At 52.7% G+C, this 16,415-nt stretch overlaps 10 protein-coding genes across 10 annotated transcripts; 7 read left to right on the top strand and 3 right to left on the bottom strand.

Moving 5' to 3' along the window:
* The first annotated feature begins 225 nt into the window (after positions 1 to 225).
* On the top strand, positions 226 to 2,421 carry K460DRAFT_370758 (RNI-like protein). The gene is made up of 3 exons (XM_040934222.1): positions 226 to 401; positions 507 to 1,041; positions 1,098 to 2,421. The coding sequence occupies exons 1-3, from the start codon at positions 230 to 232 to the stop codon at positions 2,212 to 2,214; spliced, it is 1,824 nt and encodes a 607-aa protein (XP_040783343.1). The 5' UTR covers positions 226 to 229; the 3' UTR covers positions 2,215 to 2,421.
* On the bottom strand, positions 2,241 to 3,196 carry K460DRAFT_380571 (Clavaminate synthase-like protein; the record flags this gene model as incomplete). Its single annotated transcript, XM_040935274.1, has 2 exons — positions 2,241 to 2,295; positions 2,400 to 3,196. The coding sequence occupies 2 exons, from the start codon at positions 3,194 to 3,196 to the stop codon at positions 2,241 to 2,243; spliced, it is 852 nt and encodes a 283-aa protein (XP_040783344.1).
* An 84-nt stretch (positions 3,197 to 3,280) lies between these two features.
* Positions 3,281 to 4,358, top strand: K460DRAFT_347061 (Prefoldin alpha subunit). Its single transcript, XM_040931332.1, has 2 exons — positions 3,281 to 3,396; positions 3,467 to 4,358. The coding sequence occupies exons 1-2, from the start codon at positions 3,351 to 3,353 to the stop codon at positions 3,913 to 3,915; spliced, it is 495 nt and encodes a 164-aa protein (XP_040783345.1). The 5' UTR covers positions 3,281 to 3,350; the 3' UTR covers positions 3,916 to 4,358.
* A 42-nt stretch (positions 4,359 to 4,400) lies between these two features.
* Positions 4,401 to 6,605, bottom strand: K460DRAFT_321268 (uncharacterized protein; the record flags this gene model as incomplete). The annotated part of the gene is made up of 4 exons (XM_040930470.1): positions 6,118 to 6,605; positions 5,454 to 6,067; positions 5,010 to 5,405; positions 4,401 to 4,959 (listed from the first exon to the last, which is right to left on the bottom strand). Coding segments are annotated over exons 1-4 (2,001 nt in total), but the record flags the coding sequence as incomplete, so codon positions are not given.
* An 809-nt stretch (positions 6,606 to 7,414) lies between these two features.
* K460DRAFT_321269 (mitochondrial ribosomal protein subunit L23) lies at positions 7,415 to 8,431 on the top strand. The gene is made up of 2 exons (XM_040930471.1): positions 7,415 to 7,618; positions 7,673 to 8,431. Exons 1-2 carry the CDS (start codon positions 7,560 to 7,562, stop codon positions 8,277 to 8,279), a joined length of 666 nt encoding a protein of 221 aa, XP_040783347.1. The 5' UTR covers positions 7,415 to 7,559; the 3' UTR covers positions 8,280 to 8,431.
* Positions 8,432 to 8,946: 515 nt separating this feature from the next.
* K460DRAFT_420656 (uncharacterized protein) lies at positions 8,947 to 9,746 on the top strand. The gene is made up of 2 exons (XM_040938092.1): positions 8,947 to 9,121; positions 9,193 to 9,746. Exons 1-2 carry the CDS (start codon positions 9,043 to 9,045, stop codon positions 9,549 to 9,551), a joined length of 438 nt encoding a protein of 145 aa, XP_040783348.1. The 5' UTR covers positions 8,947 to 9,042; the 3' UTR covers positions 9,552 to 9,746.
* A 543-nt stretch (positions 9,747 to 10,289) lies between these two features.
* K460DRAFT_347070 (uncharacterized protein) lies at positions 10,290 to 12,505 on the top strand (the record flags this gene model as incomplete). The annotated part of the gene is made up of 2 exons (XM_040931333.1): positions 10,290 to 10,607; positions 10,667 to 12,505. The coding sequence occupies exon 2, from the start codon at positions 10,757 to 10,759 to the stop codon at positions 12,503 to 12,505; it is 1,749 nt and encodes a 582-aa protein (XP_040783349.1). The 5' UTR covers positions 10,290 to 10,607; positions 10,667 to 10,756.
* On the top strand, positions 12,458 to 13,063 carry K460DRAFT_192377 (uncharacterized protein). Its single transcript, XM_040927129.1, has one exon. It carries the CDS (start codon positions 12,622 to 12,624, stop codon positions 12,925 to 12,927), a length of 306 nt encoding a protein of 101 aa, XP_040783350.1. The 5' UTR covers positions 12,458 to 12,621; the 3' UTR covers positions 12,928 to 13,063.
* A 136-nt stretch (positions 13,064 to 13,199) lies between these two features.
* K460DRAFT_380576 (Mob1/phocein) lies at positions 13,200 to 14,515 on the bottom strand (the record flags this gene model as incomplete). The annotated part of the gene is made up of 3 exons (XM_040935275.1): positions 13,200 to 13,891; positions 13,944 to 14,260; positions 14,493 to 14,515. 3 exons carry the CDS (start codon positions 14,513 to 14,515, stop codon positions 13,200 to 13,202), a joined length of 1,032 nt encoding a protein of 343 aa, XP_040783351.1.
* A 398-nt stretch (positions 14,516 to 14,913) lies between these two features.
* K460DRAFT_295483 (uncharacterized protein) lies at positions 14,914 to 16,335 on the top strand (the record flags this gene model as incomplete). The annotated part of the gene is made up of 2 exons (XM_040929564.1): positions 14,914 to 15,077; positions 15,129 to 16,335. 2 exons carry the CDS (start codon positions 14,914 to 14,916, stop codon positions 16,333 to 16,335), a joined length of 1,371 nt encoding a protein of 456 aa, XP_040783352.1.
* Positions 16,336 to 16,415: the final 80 nt, after the last annotated feature.

Genomic DNA, 16,415 nt, shown 5'->3' on the forward strand with positions numbered 1-16,415 from the left:
GGCCTATTCGCGTAAAGTGAATCACTGTTCTTTGTGTAGAGTAGATTCCAGATATAGTGAAGTAGTGAGTGGTCGTGGCTAGGCGTGGGACGCGAGTGATGATGTTGCGCGGAGGTGATGTACGTGCTAGAAATTCTGGGGCCGGCGATCAGGTACCGCCGCTAGTGTCTTTATCTAATCGATCGTCACGTGCAGCATCTGCCTCTACAGTTCCACTCCATTTGTACTGATGGCTACGCAATTCTACAAGGGCAAGCGACTGTCGTTTGAAAAGCAACTATGCACAGTTCGGTATCACGGCGAAGTGCCAGGAACCAAAGGAGAGTGGCTAGGTGTAGAGTGGGATGATCCTACACGAGGAAAGCATTCTGGTGAACACCAAGGCATCAGATATTTCGAATGTAAGCATGTAACCCTATCGTTACTAATTCAGAACATGTAGTGCCTTATTCTTCCAAATACATCTTCCTCTCTTCCCCTCATAAGATTGACCTGACATGAACCAGGTCTCAACCCCTCCTCAACATCCGCCTCCTTCATCCGCACAACCCGCAAATCTGACGCCCCCCGTACATTTGTGCAAGCTCTCAAGTCCAAGTATGCTTCAGAAACAGAAACAGAATCCGAATCCGAATCCGAGTATCTCGAAGACCCTGATGTCCACATTGTCTATGTCTCCACTGCAGAAGGCACCACCATCAACCCAAAACCCCGTAAGAAGGACCCTCGAGCTAAGGGGAACACACCAATCAAGTTCAGTGGCAAAGTTGCAGAAGAAATCGGCTTCGACAAAATCCGCAAACAACTCGCTCAACTATCTGAACTCCAGATCATCATTCTGGATGGTTTGTGTATGTGGAGGCCGGAGGCTAGGGATTTGCAAGGAGGTAAACGTGGAGAGGGGTTGATAGAGGGGAACGATGTCAAAGAAGCGTGCCCGAAGGCTGTGGAACTGGACTTGAGCCGAAACTTATTTGAAGAGTGGAGGGAGATTGTAGGAATTTGTGGGCAATTGGAAAAGTTGAAGAGCTTGAGGGTCGAGTGAGTTGCATTGGATTCATTGAGAATATGGGTCGTGGACTAATGACTATATGCAGTGGAACTCGATTCAGAGACACGTCACTAACCGATGTCGAGCGAGAGCACTGCCTAAAAGCCTTTGCGAACATCAAGTCGCTCAAGCTCGAAAACAATCTTCTTCCTTGGGAAGATCTCACCAGGATCACGCATCTATTCCCTACCCTGTCGGTATTCTCTGCGTCCAGCAATCTCTACTCAACGTTCACATCACATACGCTAAATCCAACGATAACCGACCTGACCCTTGAAGAAAACCTCATCGTCTCTATAGCCGCTCTCGAACCGTTGACTAGACTGCCAAACCTCCAGCGTCTGATCCTAAAGTCGAACAAGATATCCGAAATCACCACTCCAGGCTCATCGATACCTGTCTTCTCCCCAACCGTAAAAGAAGTCGACCTTACATTCAATGAAATATCAAACTGGCATTTTATCGAGCAACTAGCACACGTCTTTCCCGGCCTGAAAAGCCTCCGTGTGTCGCATAATCCGCTCTACGAAGTGCTCCAAGCTCCCGATGGCCGCGCCTTGACTGCAGACGACGGCTACATGCTCACCCTAGCGCGTCTCGGAAGCCTCACGACGCTGAACCATAGTCCCATCAATGCGAAGGAACGCTTGAACGCCGAGTCGTACTACCTCTCACTCATCGCGAAGGAAGTCTTATTCGCTCCCGAAAACTTGCGCGAGCAGATCTTGGAAACCCATCCGAGGTACAATTGGCTTTGCGAAGAGTACGGCGAGCCAGACATTCAACGCTCCGACAACGCTGTGAATCCAAACTCACTCGCTGCTCGTCTCCTGCGAATCAAGTTTTACCTCGCTACCTCCAAATCGACGGCGTACGAAACCGAGATCCCGATGAACTATACGGCGTATACAGTCCTTGGTATTGCTTGCAAGCACTTCGGTGTCAAGCCGATGAAGTGCAGACTGGTCTGGGAGACGGGTGATTGGATGTCAGTGAGAAAGACCACGGCTGATATAGGCGATGAGGACTGGGATTCGGATGATAGCGAGGCGGAGATTGGGATGGATAGGGTGATGAGGGAGATTGAGATCATGCCCGGGACTAGGTCGGTGGGAACGTGGATCGATGGTACAGAAGCCACTGTAAGGGTGGAAGTGATTTAGGTTGAGCGTAGCATAGCGAGCATTCATCAAAGCAGCTTGACTTGCTTTGAGCGTAGATCTTCATCGGAACCACCAATTGACCTGCAAATAGTCATCAGCATATAGTCTCACGAACTCATCAGGGCACACTTACCGAAGTATTCGCACCTCTCCCAATTCCCCTTACAGAATGCCACCACCCTAACGGAATGAAAATCCCGTCCCCGCTCCCCAACTCCGCCTCCACACCCGCCACGCCCTCTCTATCTAGCTCATCACCCCAAATCGCCCTCTCTAATCCCTCCATCTCACTGCCCTCCATCATCTCCTCACCTCTCATGTTTGCCTTCCCACCCTGCTTACCCACTTCCATCCTGACCCTCTCATACACCGCCCTACCAATCTCCGGCCTCGTCAAACGCACAACCTTATGTCCCGCTAATTGCACAAAGAGATTTGGATTTGGATCGCGGTGCAGTGGGGTGCGGGTAGGCGGTCTACCCATCCACAGGCTTGAAGCATAGATGTCGCCGCGACCGAGATGGGAGAGGAGCGTCGGGGTTGAAAGGTCGGCTTGCAAAGGGGACGGGAGGTCGACGAGAGAGTGTTGGGCGAGGTATAGACGTGTAGATGGCGTGTTGGGACCAGTCATATGCGAGAGTAGGAGGGAGAGGGGCGCTTCGAAGCGCTCGAAAGTCGTGGTGTGAGGATTGTCGGGCGAGGAGCGCGTGAGCTCTAACGGGACGATGGAGTCGCCATATTGCTCGAGGTAGGAAACATTCAATTCATGGGAGCTTGGATTTGCTGTAGATGGTGTAAACCATTTTCCAATAGCAGGATTGTCCTTGAAAGACTCTCTGAACACTGCGGGTTCGTTCGCATTGAACCCCTCTACCGTACTCTTCCCGTCATAATGCAAGCTTGTCGCTTCCGAAAACCGCGCTTTGGTAGGGTACAGTCGTCTTTTCGAGGTTGCGAGTAGTACTTGAGATATTCGGAACATTGAGAGTGAAGCTTGACAACTGAGATACATGCGTCCAAGCTTCACTTTAACGCGCTCTCACGTTACCCCAACCCCGCCAAAACCTTCCCATCTCAGAGTTTACGTCTCGCAACACTAAGCTTCGAAACACCACCATATCGCACGCAACAACACAATGGCCTCCAATCAAGGCCAAGCACAAGGCGGGCAGCCGGGACAAAGTACATCTCCCTCCAAACTTCTTTCAATCAATCATGTAGAGAGCGTGAAGAGAAGCTAACATGAAGCAAGTCGACATAACAACGCTCCCCATCCCCCGACTCCAAGAATTGAAAACCCAACTCGACGCTGAACTCACCCACCTCTCTTCTTCCTTCCAGTCGCTCCGCACCGCACAATCAAAGTTCCGCGACTGTCTGACTTCAATAGCTGTCGGCCTGACTACCGCAACTTCCCAAAAGCCCCTTCTGGTGCCCCTCACCTCCTCGCTATACGTGCCGGGCAAGCTCACAGACCACGAGCATGTTTTAGTCGACGTGGGGACGGGCTTCTTCGTCGAGAAGGATTTACCAGGCGCCAAGGACTTTTATGAGCGGAAGGTCAAGGATTTGGGCGACAGTTTGAAGGACTTGGAGAGCGTAATTCAGGGGAAGGCGCAGAATGTTAGGGTCGTGGAGGAGGTCATGAGGGTCAAGGTCATGAACCAGCAGGAGAGCAAGGGTGAAGGCAAAGAGAGTTGAGCAATGATGGAGTAGTGAGGACGCACAATTCACACCATGCTGAGAGGGCAGAAGACACTTAGAGATTGGGCACAGAGAAACCGCTGGCGCTTCGCGAAGAAAAATCGGACGTGAAGAATGCTAAAGAGACGGTGCTTGCAGGAAGTTTCACCAGTGAGAACATGTCAATCAAGATCAAAAGGCACGAAAGATCTACAGAGATACTTTTAGAAAGAGATACAATTCATATCGGGACCATGACTATGCATGCCAGTACCGGTCGAGGATGCCCTAAGTGAAACCACGATCGCTGGACAAGCTCAATTTTCCAAGTCTAGTAGGATTCATCGTCATTGATCGGTTTACGGCAGTAGCATTGCAATGCTAATCCCCTATGATGTACCTGAGAATCGAATTCCAGCTACATGCTTTCAGATGAAGCCATACCAGCTAAAGTTCATGGTATTCGCAAGGCTGAGGTATGCCCATTGTTTGGATCAGATACTCACACCTCCCTCAGCTTTAGTGACGGAGCTGACGATCTCAGAAAGCTGCATCAGTTTCTCCATCAAGATCCGGATACCATCACGAGGAGACACTTCATCCTTATCGTCCAGGTTCAGGGCCTTCATTCCAAGGTCTTCCTCGTTTGTACTCGCACTTGATGTGAGACCATTGTCGGGTAGGAAAGTGGAAATAGTATTGCCCCAGGTAGCTTGACAGCCGACATCCAGGCATTCCAACTCAGCAAGATGAGTCGCCCATTCCGAATGACGAACACCGAGGCCCCAAACCGGCATCTGCTGTTGTGGATACCACATCGCGGTAAGCTCAACCCTGTAGCAAGTCTTCTGGATTCCGAAAGAGTAGATCTTGTCGAGACGACCATGTTGGAGGTTTTTCTTAATGGAAGGTGTCTGGTCCCAGTGCGCAAAGAGCTCCGCAGAATGCACTTTGTATTTCGGTCGCATTGCCACGCCCTTGGCGAAGTCGGTCAGTATAGGAGAAACAAGTGTTCGTGACACGGGAATCATTGATTCGAGGGCGAAATGCCAGCCTCTGCTCCTAATCAAGGTTAGCCTTCTTATACTTGATCAATGAAAGTAAAAGCTTACTCTCCCAGTTCCATCAGGTTTATATCCATGTTGACCTTAGGTGTGGCTTTGCCTGGCTCCAACTTGTAGAACCTAGTGTCTGTTTTCTCATACAGACCATCTTCATCATCTGTCCAGTCAACTTGGACGACGAAAAGACTACTGGGTGGGGCTGCAGGGGCAGGTGTGTTCTGCTGCATAGGAGCGGGCCTTCCGACATGGCGAACGGGTGCAGCAGGCTGGCTGACAGAACTATTAGGATCACGAAACACCCAAGTGCCCCGGAATATAGGCCGAGTTTGGTTCAGGGTTGCGGGGGTATGGCCATAGTAGACGGCAGACTTTGTTGGTTCGAGCAGATGATCCGCAGTGACGAGTTGGCGGTGGATCTCCAACCCAAGCTCATTGTCGACAACCCTAAGCGGTTAGCAACTGTATGAACTGGTTTAGGATACGATTACTGACCACCTCTTCACCATGAGATCAATCCTAGAATCGACGGCCCTCAGAAATTCCTCCTGCTGGAAAGTTCGTCCGACCTGGTCATCGGGTATCTTCTGCGAACCAAGAGCAAGACATCCAAGGCGCACAGCAAAGTCGTAAGAGCCTCTCTTGCATCGAGCATCTTCGAGGGCCTGTTGGATTGCGTTCTGTATCCTCGCCAGTTGCGTGGAATGTAATCCCTCTCCACGAAAGCACCCCGGGCTGTCCATCATCGGAGAAGGAAGCAACCGGGGCACAATCCTGTCATTGCGTTGAGGCCACCAGTAATCGGCTTGCTCGAGGACAACATGGATGCCCTCTCCACCATCAAGTATCATATTAAGCGGATGCTGAAGGCTGAATGTATCAGTTTTAACCCTCTCGACCATGGTACGGTAATGCGCCTCTGCTTGCTCAACCCTGCTTAGCTCGAAGCCAAGGATCTCAACCTGCCAAAGTCCATTGTTGTTTGGTAGAAGAGTGATGAAGACCTCATCACGCATTCTAAGACTATCCAGGACTTCCAGTTTGTTGTCGAACGCATCTCGAGGAGTGATGGAATGGTTTCGGAGAACCTCAGGCCAGTCGACAATAACCTAGATAGATCAGCTCTTGAGTCTCATTTGGAAGCCAGGAGACGACTCACACTAGGCAGCTTGGGTGCATCTTGAGGAAATGTTGGGGCCGGGCCCTTGAACACCTGCTTGCGATCGCCCTCCAGCTCTGCCACTCGGTCGTAGTACCACTGGTTTGGGTTGAAAGCGGGTGTTTTACCCCACGCCGAGGAGTCTTTCGACTTGACGTGTGCATTCGAGATCCAATGGTTAAGGTGAGCAATGGCGTTTTCGAGCCCGGCGCCGGAACCGTATATGTCGAATTGGAATATCTTGCCCTGATTCCAGTGTGGAGTCACCAGACAATCTGTCTTAATCTTGACATCGTTGACAAGCATGTCGCGCTCCGCTGCATGCGTGATGCGACGGAACTCGGGGGGAACGGGGACGATCTTCTTCGGCTTTCCGATGAAAACATGTTTATCCACAGCCGAAGCCGTGGCCGTATCATCCCAGCCGGTCATCGCTATGAATCCGTGGTGTTTAGCTTGCTAGGTAGTGATAAATTTTCAGGTGGTGCAATCAACGAGATGGTAGCTAAGAAGTCGAGGTGACCTCGCCTTGAAAAGAGTGCCCGGGAGGTGACGTAACAGCTTGCAAAGAACACCTGCCTGGAGTCTTTAATAGAATATGCACTTTGCATTCGTTGCAAGTACGAAGAAATGTAACGGCCGATTAGTGACTAAAGTGACTTCAGGCAAGTTGAGGTAGTGATGGCTTATGAGCCACGGGGAAAGAGAAAACAAGAAGTGGCAAACCTCAATGCCGAGATGAAGTTTGAAAACCTTGGAACTTGCTGTCAGAGAAGGTGAAGGAGGTTCTGATGAAAAGAGAAGGCATGAGAGAGGCTTGCAAATAGCAACTGGGGAACGCAGGTCCCACAGCAGCCAACTGACAATCTCACCTACTATTACATGGTCAGGAGAGAACTACAGCACGGCTAAGCATGTTCTCTACAAAGGAGCGTGGTTAGGAGCAGTGCTGATTGCTTCCTCTATTCTTAAAAATTCTGCACATGATACAATAGTATAAGTACATGAGGCTCAATCATTCCAAACCTAAGATTTGCGTGACTTCGTTAGCTAATGAGCTCGAGGCTTCAGTGCGTACATCATGCCGAATCCTATAGACCAACTCAGGCCCTCAACATCCATGAAGCCGGGAATGACTTTGAGGGAGAGTATGTCAGTTGTGCCGTGGAATAATGTCGAGAGTCGTGATGATTCCAGACGGACGGAGGCTCTGAGGTTTGACTGATGAACTAGGGCAGCACGTGACGCGGGAGTCTTGCGCGACCTCCGATCGATTTCTGAGCCTCACCAAGCGGTTCAGAGGACAACGAACCGCGGCGCTCCAGGGACCATTGAACACAGCAGCTCTTCCGTTCCGACCATCAAATTTCTCGGCATTCAATTGCGCACCTGGTCAAGCATCATCGGCATCGCGCCTCCCACCAGCTCCGCAGAATTTCGCCATGGACGCCATACCCATCACGAAGAAGCTGATAGCATTTGGCAGCAAGAAAATATACCTGTAGGAATCTGCACACCGCACATTATAGGAACGTATGCTAATAGCATCTTATAGTCCCAAATTCACAGTTGCCCTTGTTCGCACACCAAGCATCTCTCCCTACCACGCGCGCTTCCTCGTCCCACTCGACTTCTCCAAATATGACCTCCGCGACTATCTCTACCACGCATACAATGTAAAATGCTTCAACATTCGGTCATACGTAAAGCAAATGCCGGTGCGCGACACGCGCGAACAGCCACGGCACTGGTTCCGTCCCGAGTCGAAAAAGTACATGACGGTCGAGATGGACGATCCGTTCGTCTGGCCTGAGCTCCCCGATCTCGAGCCTTGGGGCCAGAAGGAGAGGAAGCAGGAGGTTCTGGATGCTGCGAGAGCCAATGGAGCTTTGGACACCAATGATGCAAGAAATGCTGCGAGAAAGTTGAGTGATCAGGTCAAGATGCTGTTACACAAGAGGGAGCCGTTGGCAGATGAGGCGATCGAGAAGAAGAAAGCAGAAGGTGTGGAGCTTACTCCAGCGGAGCAGGCAAAGGAAGAGAAGAGGTTGAATAGAGAACGGGAATTGGAGAAGATGTCGAGATTGAATCTGTGGGAAGACAAGAGGACGGATAAGGTGGTGCACAGTGACGAGGCTAGTCGATTTACGATCAAGGCATAATTATGAATGGAGAATCTTGTATATTGGGCTGTATCATATGCATTGGGAACGGTGTGGAGGATATTCGATATAATGTAACATACGAATGTTCACTTCAACCACATGGTATCTAAAATGTTGGATGACTATTACAAACAGTTCACAATATCGGCATCCGTAAAGTAAGATATGCATTTCAGAGCCGCACCCTCTTTGACTCTGCCTATTGGCAGGCCTGTTTGTAGGTTGTAGGGTTAGTTGACGCTTTCCCCTAGAACAGCCGTCGTCATAACTCGACCATCAGTAATCAGCACTGCGAAACCTGGCATGCAAATCTCCCTGGAAACGACACCGCCCTAATCAAACCCCTCTGTAAAGTCTCGGGCTGCGGAAAGGACCACCGTCTGCCCTTCTTCACATGAACCTATGTATCTCGAAACTGATCACTCTAGATCAAGTAAGCCGACTAGCTTGAAGAAGAAAATGACCACAATGCTCCTGAACGATATATATCACTAAGAGCTGATCAGGGGTGAACATGCTGGTCTAAATGCTGTTGACACATGAGAGCCGTGGTGAAGGAAAGCGCGAGGCAGTGAGGTGAGGGTACCCAACGTAATCAAGGAAGACCTCCTTCTGCTTGTATATAACTACTTCCTTTCTCATTTACTTCCTCTCTTATGCACGCCCCCTCTCATCCGCTTCCTTTTTCATCCACTCATCACCTCCAAATATCTAACCACTCCCTTTCTCGCGCACCCATTCTCGAAGAAATCTAGCAACAATGCTCAAGCACTGCGATACAGACATAAATCGTCTGGATGAGCTGCGTCTCCAGCGCGAGCTCAAAGAAGTAATTCTTGGTATGTCGCTCTTCGCTCCTCTCCCGCTTTCCACGCACGCGCTTCCCTTCTTTTCGCTCACCTCATCCGAGAGTACGTTCACATCCTCTACACTGCGAAACACCACTCCAACCACGGATTCGCAATCTTGGTCTGCCGTCACGATTTCGAGCGCGAGCAGGTGGTCTCGAAGCACAGCCGCGATAAAGAGTACCTTACCATCCGGGCTATTGTATACACGGAGCCAGGACGGCGCAGCTTTCAACTTCTTGCACAGAGTAGCAAAGGCCATTTTGGTATTATACCTGCGTTGCAAGAGTTTACAAAGGAACTGGAGCGTGAAATGGGGGACATGACGGCTACGCTGAGTCTTGGACAGAAGAGGAAAACGGGTGGTGAGAGTAGGCTGGAGGAGGGAGGACGGGAGGAGAGAAGGAGGCGGCTGGTCTGAAGGGGGTGGTGTGTCGAGTTTGAAGGAAAATCATGGGTACAGCAATACAATGAGCAAGGAGATGTTACCACTCGCAAAATCTCGAGACCACCCCAAAGCAATAGTTAGCCTACATTTGAGTATATAACGTAGAGGGCAGCAGAAAGGCCCGTTATTGGGCATCTTCAGTTCTTGTCAGGCATCACTCGTTCCCGCCATTCTTGGGCCAATACCAGTGTTGAAGGTCATGCTAGCCTAAGAACGTCGTGAGAACAGGCTTCAACCTCGCAAGCTCGACTGGATAGTACCAATTGGAAGCGTCTCACGTGATGTCTTACACATATCCTTACATGGCTCCCCAGGCTTCGTCATCAAGTTTTGTTCATGAGTTGGCAGGGTGCAGGAGGAAAACCTGGCCCTATGCGCCACGAGCAATGCGCTCGAACCAGGCCGTAAATCAGGGCGAAACGACTGCTACACATAGAGAGGAGTACCAGTGTATAGTTTGTAAAAGGATTCTCCTTGCGACAGCGGGAGAGACGGACCCCAAGTGAGGCACCGGTCAAAATTCGGAGGCGGCCGGGGAGGGGCTGTGCTTGCAGATGGTTCGCAGCAAGAATGCGTCGGTGAGAGCAGCCGGTCAGGAGCGTGCAGGGCGAGCGTATCATGAGACGCTGTCTTCGCTTTAGGCGCGCATTATTGTGGGCGTAGTCGCTGGTAGATGGTGGTGGAATGGCCTGTCGTGCAAACCAAGCTGGCCCCAGTGACGTCAATTCTCTCTCCCCTCCCCCCCCCAGCCTCAATCTTCTGGTAATATCTTCGGCGCAACCCCACCACTGTCGGGTCCCAAGACCACCGGACAGTCATCAGCCTTCCACCTTCCCCGTCCGCAAAAATCTTGTTAAATACGACTGCCTGCCTGTGCCCCCGCCAACTCCCGATCATCAGTACACTCCCCTACCCACCTTTGTCCGTATCTTCACAGGCACCCCTCATTTCTTCGTTGCGACAGCCCTCGAACACTGTAAACTTGCGCCAGCAGCCAAGTGACTCCATTCTGAAGCGGTAAAATATCCGGTATGTCACGGCCCGCTGTCTCTTCTTCCCCCTCAGGCATCCGCTTACATGGAACTTAGCCCAGGACCGACTCAAACCGACATTTTCCCTCGTCCAGGACCCCTGAGAGAAACCACCTTCTTCGCCCGTTTTGGGTATAGAGCAGCACCATGTCCGAGTACAGCTACGACATTCCCCGTCGGCACCGCACCCGCGATCCCGAGTATGTCACAGAGACGACCTACATCGAGCGCGGTGGCAGAGCAGCGCCTGTGCGAGACCTGGCCTACCGCCCCGCACGCGAGGACAGCATCGAAGACATTGCGCGTGACTTTCCTCCCCCAGGCGCCGAGTACAGGCAGACCAAGTACCGCGAAGAGTATGCCCCTCCACGTCGCACTCGCTCGGTGAATCGCGGCTACGATGATGACTACTACGGCCGTCATGACCGTGGACGTGGCCGCCGTGACCGCGACTACGACGATGATTACTCCGAGGTCTCGAGCCGACCCAAGCCCTCGCGCCGCAAGTCCATCGTCGAGCAAGTCAAAGAGTTCGGCGAGTCTGCAGGCCTTGGAGGCGTCATCGGCGCAGTCACAGGCCGCAGCCGCTCACGCCCCAGACGCGACGACCGCGGCTATGATAGCGACAAGAACAGCTACTACGATGATCGTCGAGACCGCCGCCATGACTCGAGGTCCAGCAGCCGCAGCCGTGGAGGCCGCAAGTCTGAGAAGTGGGAGCAAGCCGCCAAAGCCGCCATTGTGGCCGGCGCTGTTGAAGCCTTCCGCAGCCGCAATGTTCCAGGCCCCTGGACTGGTGCAAAGGGCCAGCGAATCGCAACTGCTGCTCTCGGTGCTGCCGGTATCGATGGTCTCATTGACAGAGACCCCGAGAAGCACGAGAAGCGACATGTTGTCGAGTCAGCTCTAGGTGGACTTGTTGCAACTCGTCTTGCCAACGGCTCCCGCTCCAACTCTCGAGTTCGCGGCCGTGATGGTTCTAGGTCCCGCTCCCGCTCCCGCTCTAGGTCAATCTTTGGACGCTCTCGCTCCCGTGGACGCTCCCAATCCCGTGATGGTGAACACGAAGGTGGCAACGGACTCGCCAAAGTAGCTGGTACCGGTGCTGTCATCGCAGCAGGCAAGGCCCTCTACGACCGAGTACGTTCCAAGTCTCGCTCTCGGAAGGAGCGGTCACGCTCCTCCAGTGCAGACAGCTACGTACCATCGCGGAGGGGCAACCGTCGCGATCGCTCGTACAGCCGAGGCCGCGGTATGGACGACCAGTACTCCGAGGCTCCTTCACGGGCTAACCCAGATCGCAGACTAGCGGCAGCAGGCGGAGCGGGCGCTGGTGCTCTCACAGCACAGGGTGGAGGCGATCGAGGCAAGCGAGATTCAAGTAGTGATTCTGACTCTACGACCGATATGGAGCAAAAGCGCAAGAAGCTTAGAGGTAAGGAACTCCTCACTGCCGGGCTGGCCACGGTGGCAACCATCCACGCGGCGCATGGCGTCTACTCGTCCATGGTAGCCTCAGAAAAGAGGCGCAAACTCGTTTCTGAAGGCGAAATGTCGCCCGAGGAATCGCGTAAACGCAAGTCCAAAAACATGCTCCAAGACGCTGCGGCCGTGGGTATTGCTGCCCTCGGTATCAAGTCTGCGTATTCGGAGTGGAAAGAAATGAACGAGCAGCGCCATAGCGTCAAGGAGCTTGAAACCAGACGTCGCAAGAGGAGGAAGCAGCGCGAGAGGAGGGAAAAGGAAGCCCGGCAGAACGTGATGGGAGGTATGAATGGAGCCATGGCTAATCCGTATGCGTATCCTGTAGTCGCCAACCCGTCCTATCCTACGTCCTATGCGGATGCCAACCCGTACGGTGCTATGCCGCCGCCGCCAATGGGGGCGCGGTACTAGCTTTTCGACCCATTTCTTTCTTTTGTTTTGTTTACGACTTTTCCGTGTCCTCTGGTTTTTTGGGTGGAAGGAGTGAAGAATTATTATTATGTTGCGAGGCGGAAATAGGGGCTTGTATGGTTCTCGGTACCAGAGTAGTGCGGATAGAGCTGCTCTTTTCTTTGTTCTCGCTTTTGGCTTCAGGCGGCTTTTCTCGTGACTTTATCATTCATTTCCTATTGTGGCCCTGGCCTACAAGCACATGGTGGCATATTGGGGTCATGAATGCACACGGGTCTTCCGGCTCAAACGACAGTAATGACATTACGAATGATATAGAATCAATGGCAACGGTCTTTTTGTATAACCTTGTGTGTATTTTGCCTTTGTTTGGACTGTCTGTGACTGGTAGCGACATTGGAATGCTCGGCACCCATCACTAATGCTCTCTCGTCTAACCCAGTACCATGGTATCGGCATCACACACTTGTACATCACGAGGAATGAAGCCAAACTGCAATCGGTCGTATCAAGCGTTATTTGCTCTATGTATAAGCAGGTTTACTCCTAGAATGATTCCTAACGCCCAACCACTATCAAATTTCATTCCATCTTAGGTATGCAAGGCGAAAGATGTCGACATATCTCCGTTGCGGAGTCAATGCTACCATACCAAAAGGCGTGTCGCAGATTCGATCCTCTTCAGTCGATCTGCTCAAGACGCAGGAGCAGCTTGCTGACCACCAGAACTCCTCGGCGGCGCACTCTCTTTGGAAGTTGCAGGAAGCAAGCCCTTCTCCGCCCAAAGATCTACCAAAGGCTGCATGGGCTCAATCTCCTTCTCCCCGATGAGATTGAATAGCTTGCCCACGTTGACGAAATGGATGAAGCATGTGTTGAGCTCTTTGTATGCGCCCACGTTCCAGAAGGGCTCCAGCCAGTGGCCGTGGTAGATGTGTGCGTAGCACCGCATCATCTGGCGGTAGATGCTCTTGATGTCACCCTCGAAGTTTTCCGGGAAGCCAGACGACTTGCCGAGCCAGTCGCGACCCGAGAGCTGCGACAGCGGCGCATTAAGGCTGGTAGGTCCAAGAGGTTGGGGTGCAGATCCGCTGGGTGTTACGGAGCCTGAGGCGTAGGTTGATGCTGCGGCAGTGACAGAGGTAGTGTCAGTCGGGAAGATGCTGGCGTCGTTGATCTTGCCGACGATCCACTTCTGAACCAGATTGATGTACTGGATTGCGGGGATCTTGATGGGCTTCTTGTTGTTGTCGAGCCACGTATATGTGTGGCCACTAGCAGACATGGTAGGGCAGACGTCTGGGTTACAAATAGGTTTGCTAGTCCGGTCATCTACTACTTTGATGATTTCGATCATTTGCTCAAGTAGACGATACTGTTCGACAACTGGTCACGCGATCAGTACAAGGCCCTGCTTTGACATGAAGGGGAGACATGCCTTGATGTGCAAGCCACTCGCCCTCCTCAACAAGTAATGGCTTGGCAGCCAACGTCATGAAGTTACCCTTGACAATCAAGCTGGAATACTCCTCACGGAAGAAGAAAGGTGGTCGACGGGAGCCAGGTGGCCCTTCGGGTAGAGGACCCTGGCTTTCGAATGACATGGCCGAAGATAAAGCAGGTGAGCTTGGCATGGGCGGTACATTCGGGGGTTGCTGAGAAGTAGGTGATGCAGAGTAAGGAGTCGTGGGCGAGGGACTGCTTCCTTTGCCTGGCTGTTGGCTGCTCTTGGATCGCCCGGCCAGTCCTTGGCGTCTATCAGAAATATGTCAGAGAAGGGAAAGGAAGCCTCAGGCAGCGAGACTGGGCGAGTTATGAAGAGAAGAGATAGGAGACTATATTGCAAGTGGCGTGCATATAGGATGTTTGGAAATGTGAGACAAGACGCAGGAAAGCAACTGAAACAAGTACGAAAGCAGGGTCTTGACTGGGGGGGGGCGGAGAAAGCGAAGAGCATTGGGGGAAGGGAGCTGCGCCAAGCACTCACACGCTGGAGAAGAAGGACGCCATAATCTGCGTTTTCGGGATATGCTGAGTCTTAGAGGAAGTGCGGGGTCAGCGAATGCACTTAGTTAGGGTGACAGAGGGCGTATGCAGAGCGATAGAGGGCGAGGTTGTTGGTGATACGTCTCGAGCGGCCAGCGATTCTGGGCCCACCTCCAAGGCGGTATCGAAGAAGGGGCGGGGCGCTATCACGGATTCGGCAAGCGCGTCTTCATTGTGCTCGGAACTTTGTTCACTGCAGCCAGCAATGGATTCATCCTGGCACGCGCCTTTACCTCTGCCGTCGTATCTGGATTGCCTGCGCTGATCTGCCCTCGATCGCGCCCTTCGTCTACTTACCTCGCCCTACGCTATTCTCGAGAATCAGTCAATTGCGCATTGGAAGCCCTGGTCAACCGACAGCCATGTCCGACGCGGCTCACGACCCAACACTCTCAGATGACGAGGCTGCAAGAGAAGTGACTCCGCCAGAGAATGGAGAAGAAGGCACGCCGCGACACACCGTCGAAGAGGACGGCCTAGACGCGGAAGTCGATGATCTGTTCGGCGATGAAGACGATGCGCCAGCGTGAGCAGCTATCGAGGAACTTGGACGTACGACAACTAACTATATTGCTAGCGATCAGCGCAAGCTCGACGATGAAGAGCTCGACTCGGGCGACGATGAGGGTCGAGTAGATCGCGCCAGAGCGGCAGACGCGGCCGAGGAAGTCGAGCAACAGACCTTCGCCTTCATGGACGCCGACCTTGCGCGCCATGCCGTCCCAGAACCCACCGACAAGGAACTCTATCTACTCAAAGTCCCGCGATTTCTATCCTTCGAACCCACCGCATTCAGCCACAAAACCTTCCAGCCTCCCATCACAGACCATCATTCGAAGCTTGCCGCGTCAGAGCAGTTCTCCGCATACAACACCGCCATGTCCACCATCCGATGGCGGCGGTCGCCCTCAAATAACGCCGAACTACAGTCCAACGCTCGTATTCTACGCTGGTCAGACGGCTCTCTTACTCTGCAGTTTGCGAACGATCCGACGACTCAATTTGACATCGATGCGAATACACTTGCGCCGCCGCAGGTCAACCCAAAGATACCCACACCAACCGCCATCAAGGAAGACAGGACAGGCAATAAAACAAGCTCAAAGAAGGAGAGCTACACGTACCTGGTTGCGCCCTATGAGGAAGCAAACGTCATGCGCGTAACTAACAAGCTCACAACCGCACTCAACGTGGTTCCCGCGGCGAACCTCAAAGACGCCGCCCTAGAAAAGCTCCAGAATGACCTTGCCGAACTAGCGACACGCGGCCGCGACGATTCCGACCATGCCATCTCCTTTGTAGACGTGAACGAAGACCCCGAACTCCGCCGCCAACGCGAAGAGGCCACCTTCAAAGAGAAGCAGCGACAAGCCCGCGCTCGCGAAAAGCACGAAGCACGCCAGGCCGAACGCGCAAACCGCACCATGGGCCGCCCCGGCGGCCGTTCATCTGGCGGAGGTCTCGACATCGATGACCTGGAGGGCGCTCCTCGCGGGCCACGGAAACCACGACAAAAGAGCGGTCTCCGACGGGACTGGAGTGATGACGACGACTATGGACGACCCGGCAAGAATAGGGAAGACGACTACGACGAGGAGGACGACTTCATTGCGGCGAGTGATGAGGAGCCCGAGATTGTCGAGGATGATGACGATGACCTTGACGATGGGATCATGGCAAGTCCGAAGAGGGGGAGGGGTGGCGATGATGCTGATCATGATGAGGTTGTGGTCAGTAGGACGAAGCGGAGAAGGGTGGTCGACGATGACGAAGATGAAGAGTAGACTCGTACACGCAGGCAGCTGAATAGCTCATGGGATTTCACACATCTATCATATCAGGGCCAAAAAGGTGGTACTATTTT

This window comes from Cucurbitaria berberidis (assembly GCF_010015615.1).
Source record: "Cucurbitaria berberidis CBS 394.84 unplaced genomic scaffold K460scaffold_6, whole genome shotgun sequence".
Taxonomy (NCBI): Eukaryota; Fungi; Ascomycota; class Dothideomycetes; order Pleosporales; family Cucurbitariaceae; genus Cucurbitaria; species Cucurbitaria berberidis.

What these genes read in the sequence shown, in the direction of transcription:
- K460DRAFT_347061 (XM_040931332.1), top strand. Translation starts at nt 3,351, where the DNA reads ATGGCCTCCAATCAAGGCCAAGCACAAGGCGGGCAGCCGGGACAAA. An exon ending in AGGCGGGCAGCCGGGACAAA is followed by an intron (nt 3,397 to 3,466) that starts GTACATCTCCCT and finishes ACATGAAGCAAG; the next exon opens with TCGACATAACAACGCTCCCC.
- K460DRAFT_192377 (XM_040927129.1), top strand. Translation starts at nt 12,622, where the DNA reads ATGGTTCTCGGTACCAGAGTAGTGCGGATAGAGCTGCTCTTTTCTTTG.
- K460DRAFT_370758 (XM_040934222.1), top strand. Translation starts at nt 230, where the DNA reads ATGGCTACGCAATTCTACAAGGGCAAGCGACTGTCGTTTGAAAAGCAA. An exon ending in AGGCATCAGATATTTCGAAT is followed by an intron (nt 402 to 506) that starts GTAAGCATGTAA and finishes GACATGAACCAG; the next exon opens with GTCTCAACCCCTCCTCAACA. An exon ending in TTGAAGAGCTTGAGGGTCGA is followed by an intron (nt 1,042 to 1,097) that starts GTGAGTTGCATT and finishes GACTATATGCAG; the next exon opens with TGGAACTCGATTCAGAGACA.
- K460DRAFT_420656 (XM_040938092.1), top strand. Translation starts at nt 9,043, where the DNA reads ATGCTCAAGCACTGCGATACAGACATAAATCGTCTGGATGAGCTGCGT. An exon ending in GCTCAAAGAAGTAATTCTTG is followed by an intron (nt 9,122 to 9,192) that starts GTATGTCGCTCT and finishes ACCTCATCCGAG; the next exon opens with AGTACGTTCACATCCTCTAC.
- K460DRAFT_321269 (XM_040930471.1), top strand. Translation starts at nt 7,560, where the DNA reads ATGGACGCCATACCCATCACGAAGAAGCTGATAGCATTTGGCAGCAAG. An exon ending in GGCAGCAAGAAAATATACCT is followed by an intron (nt 7,619 to 7,672) that starts GTAGGAATCTGC and finishes AGCATCTTATAG; the next exon opens with TCCCAAATTCACAGTTGCCC.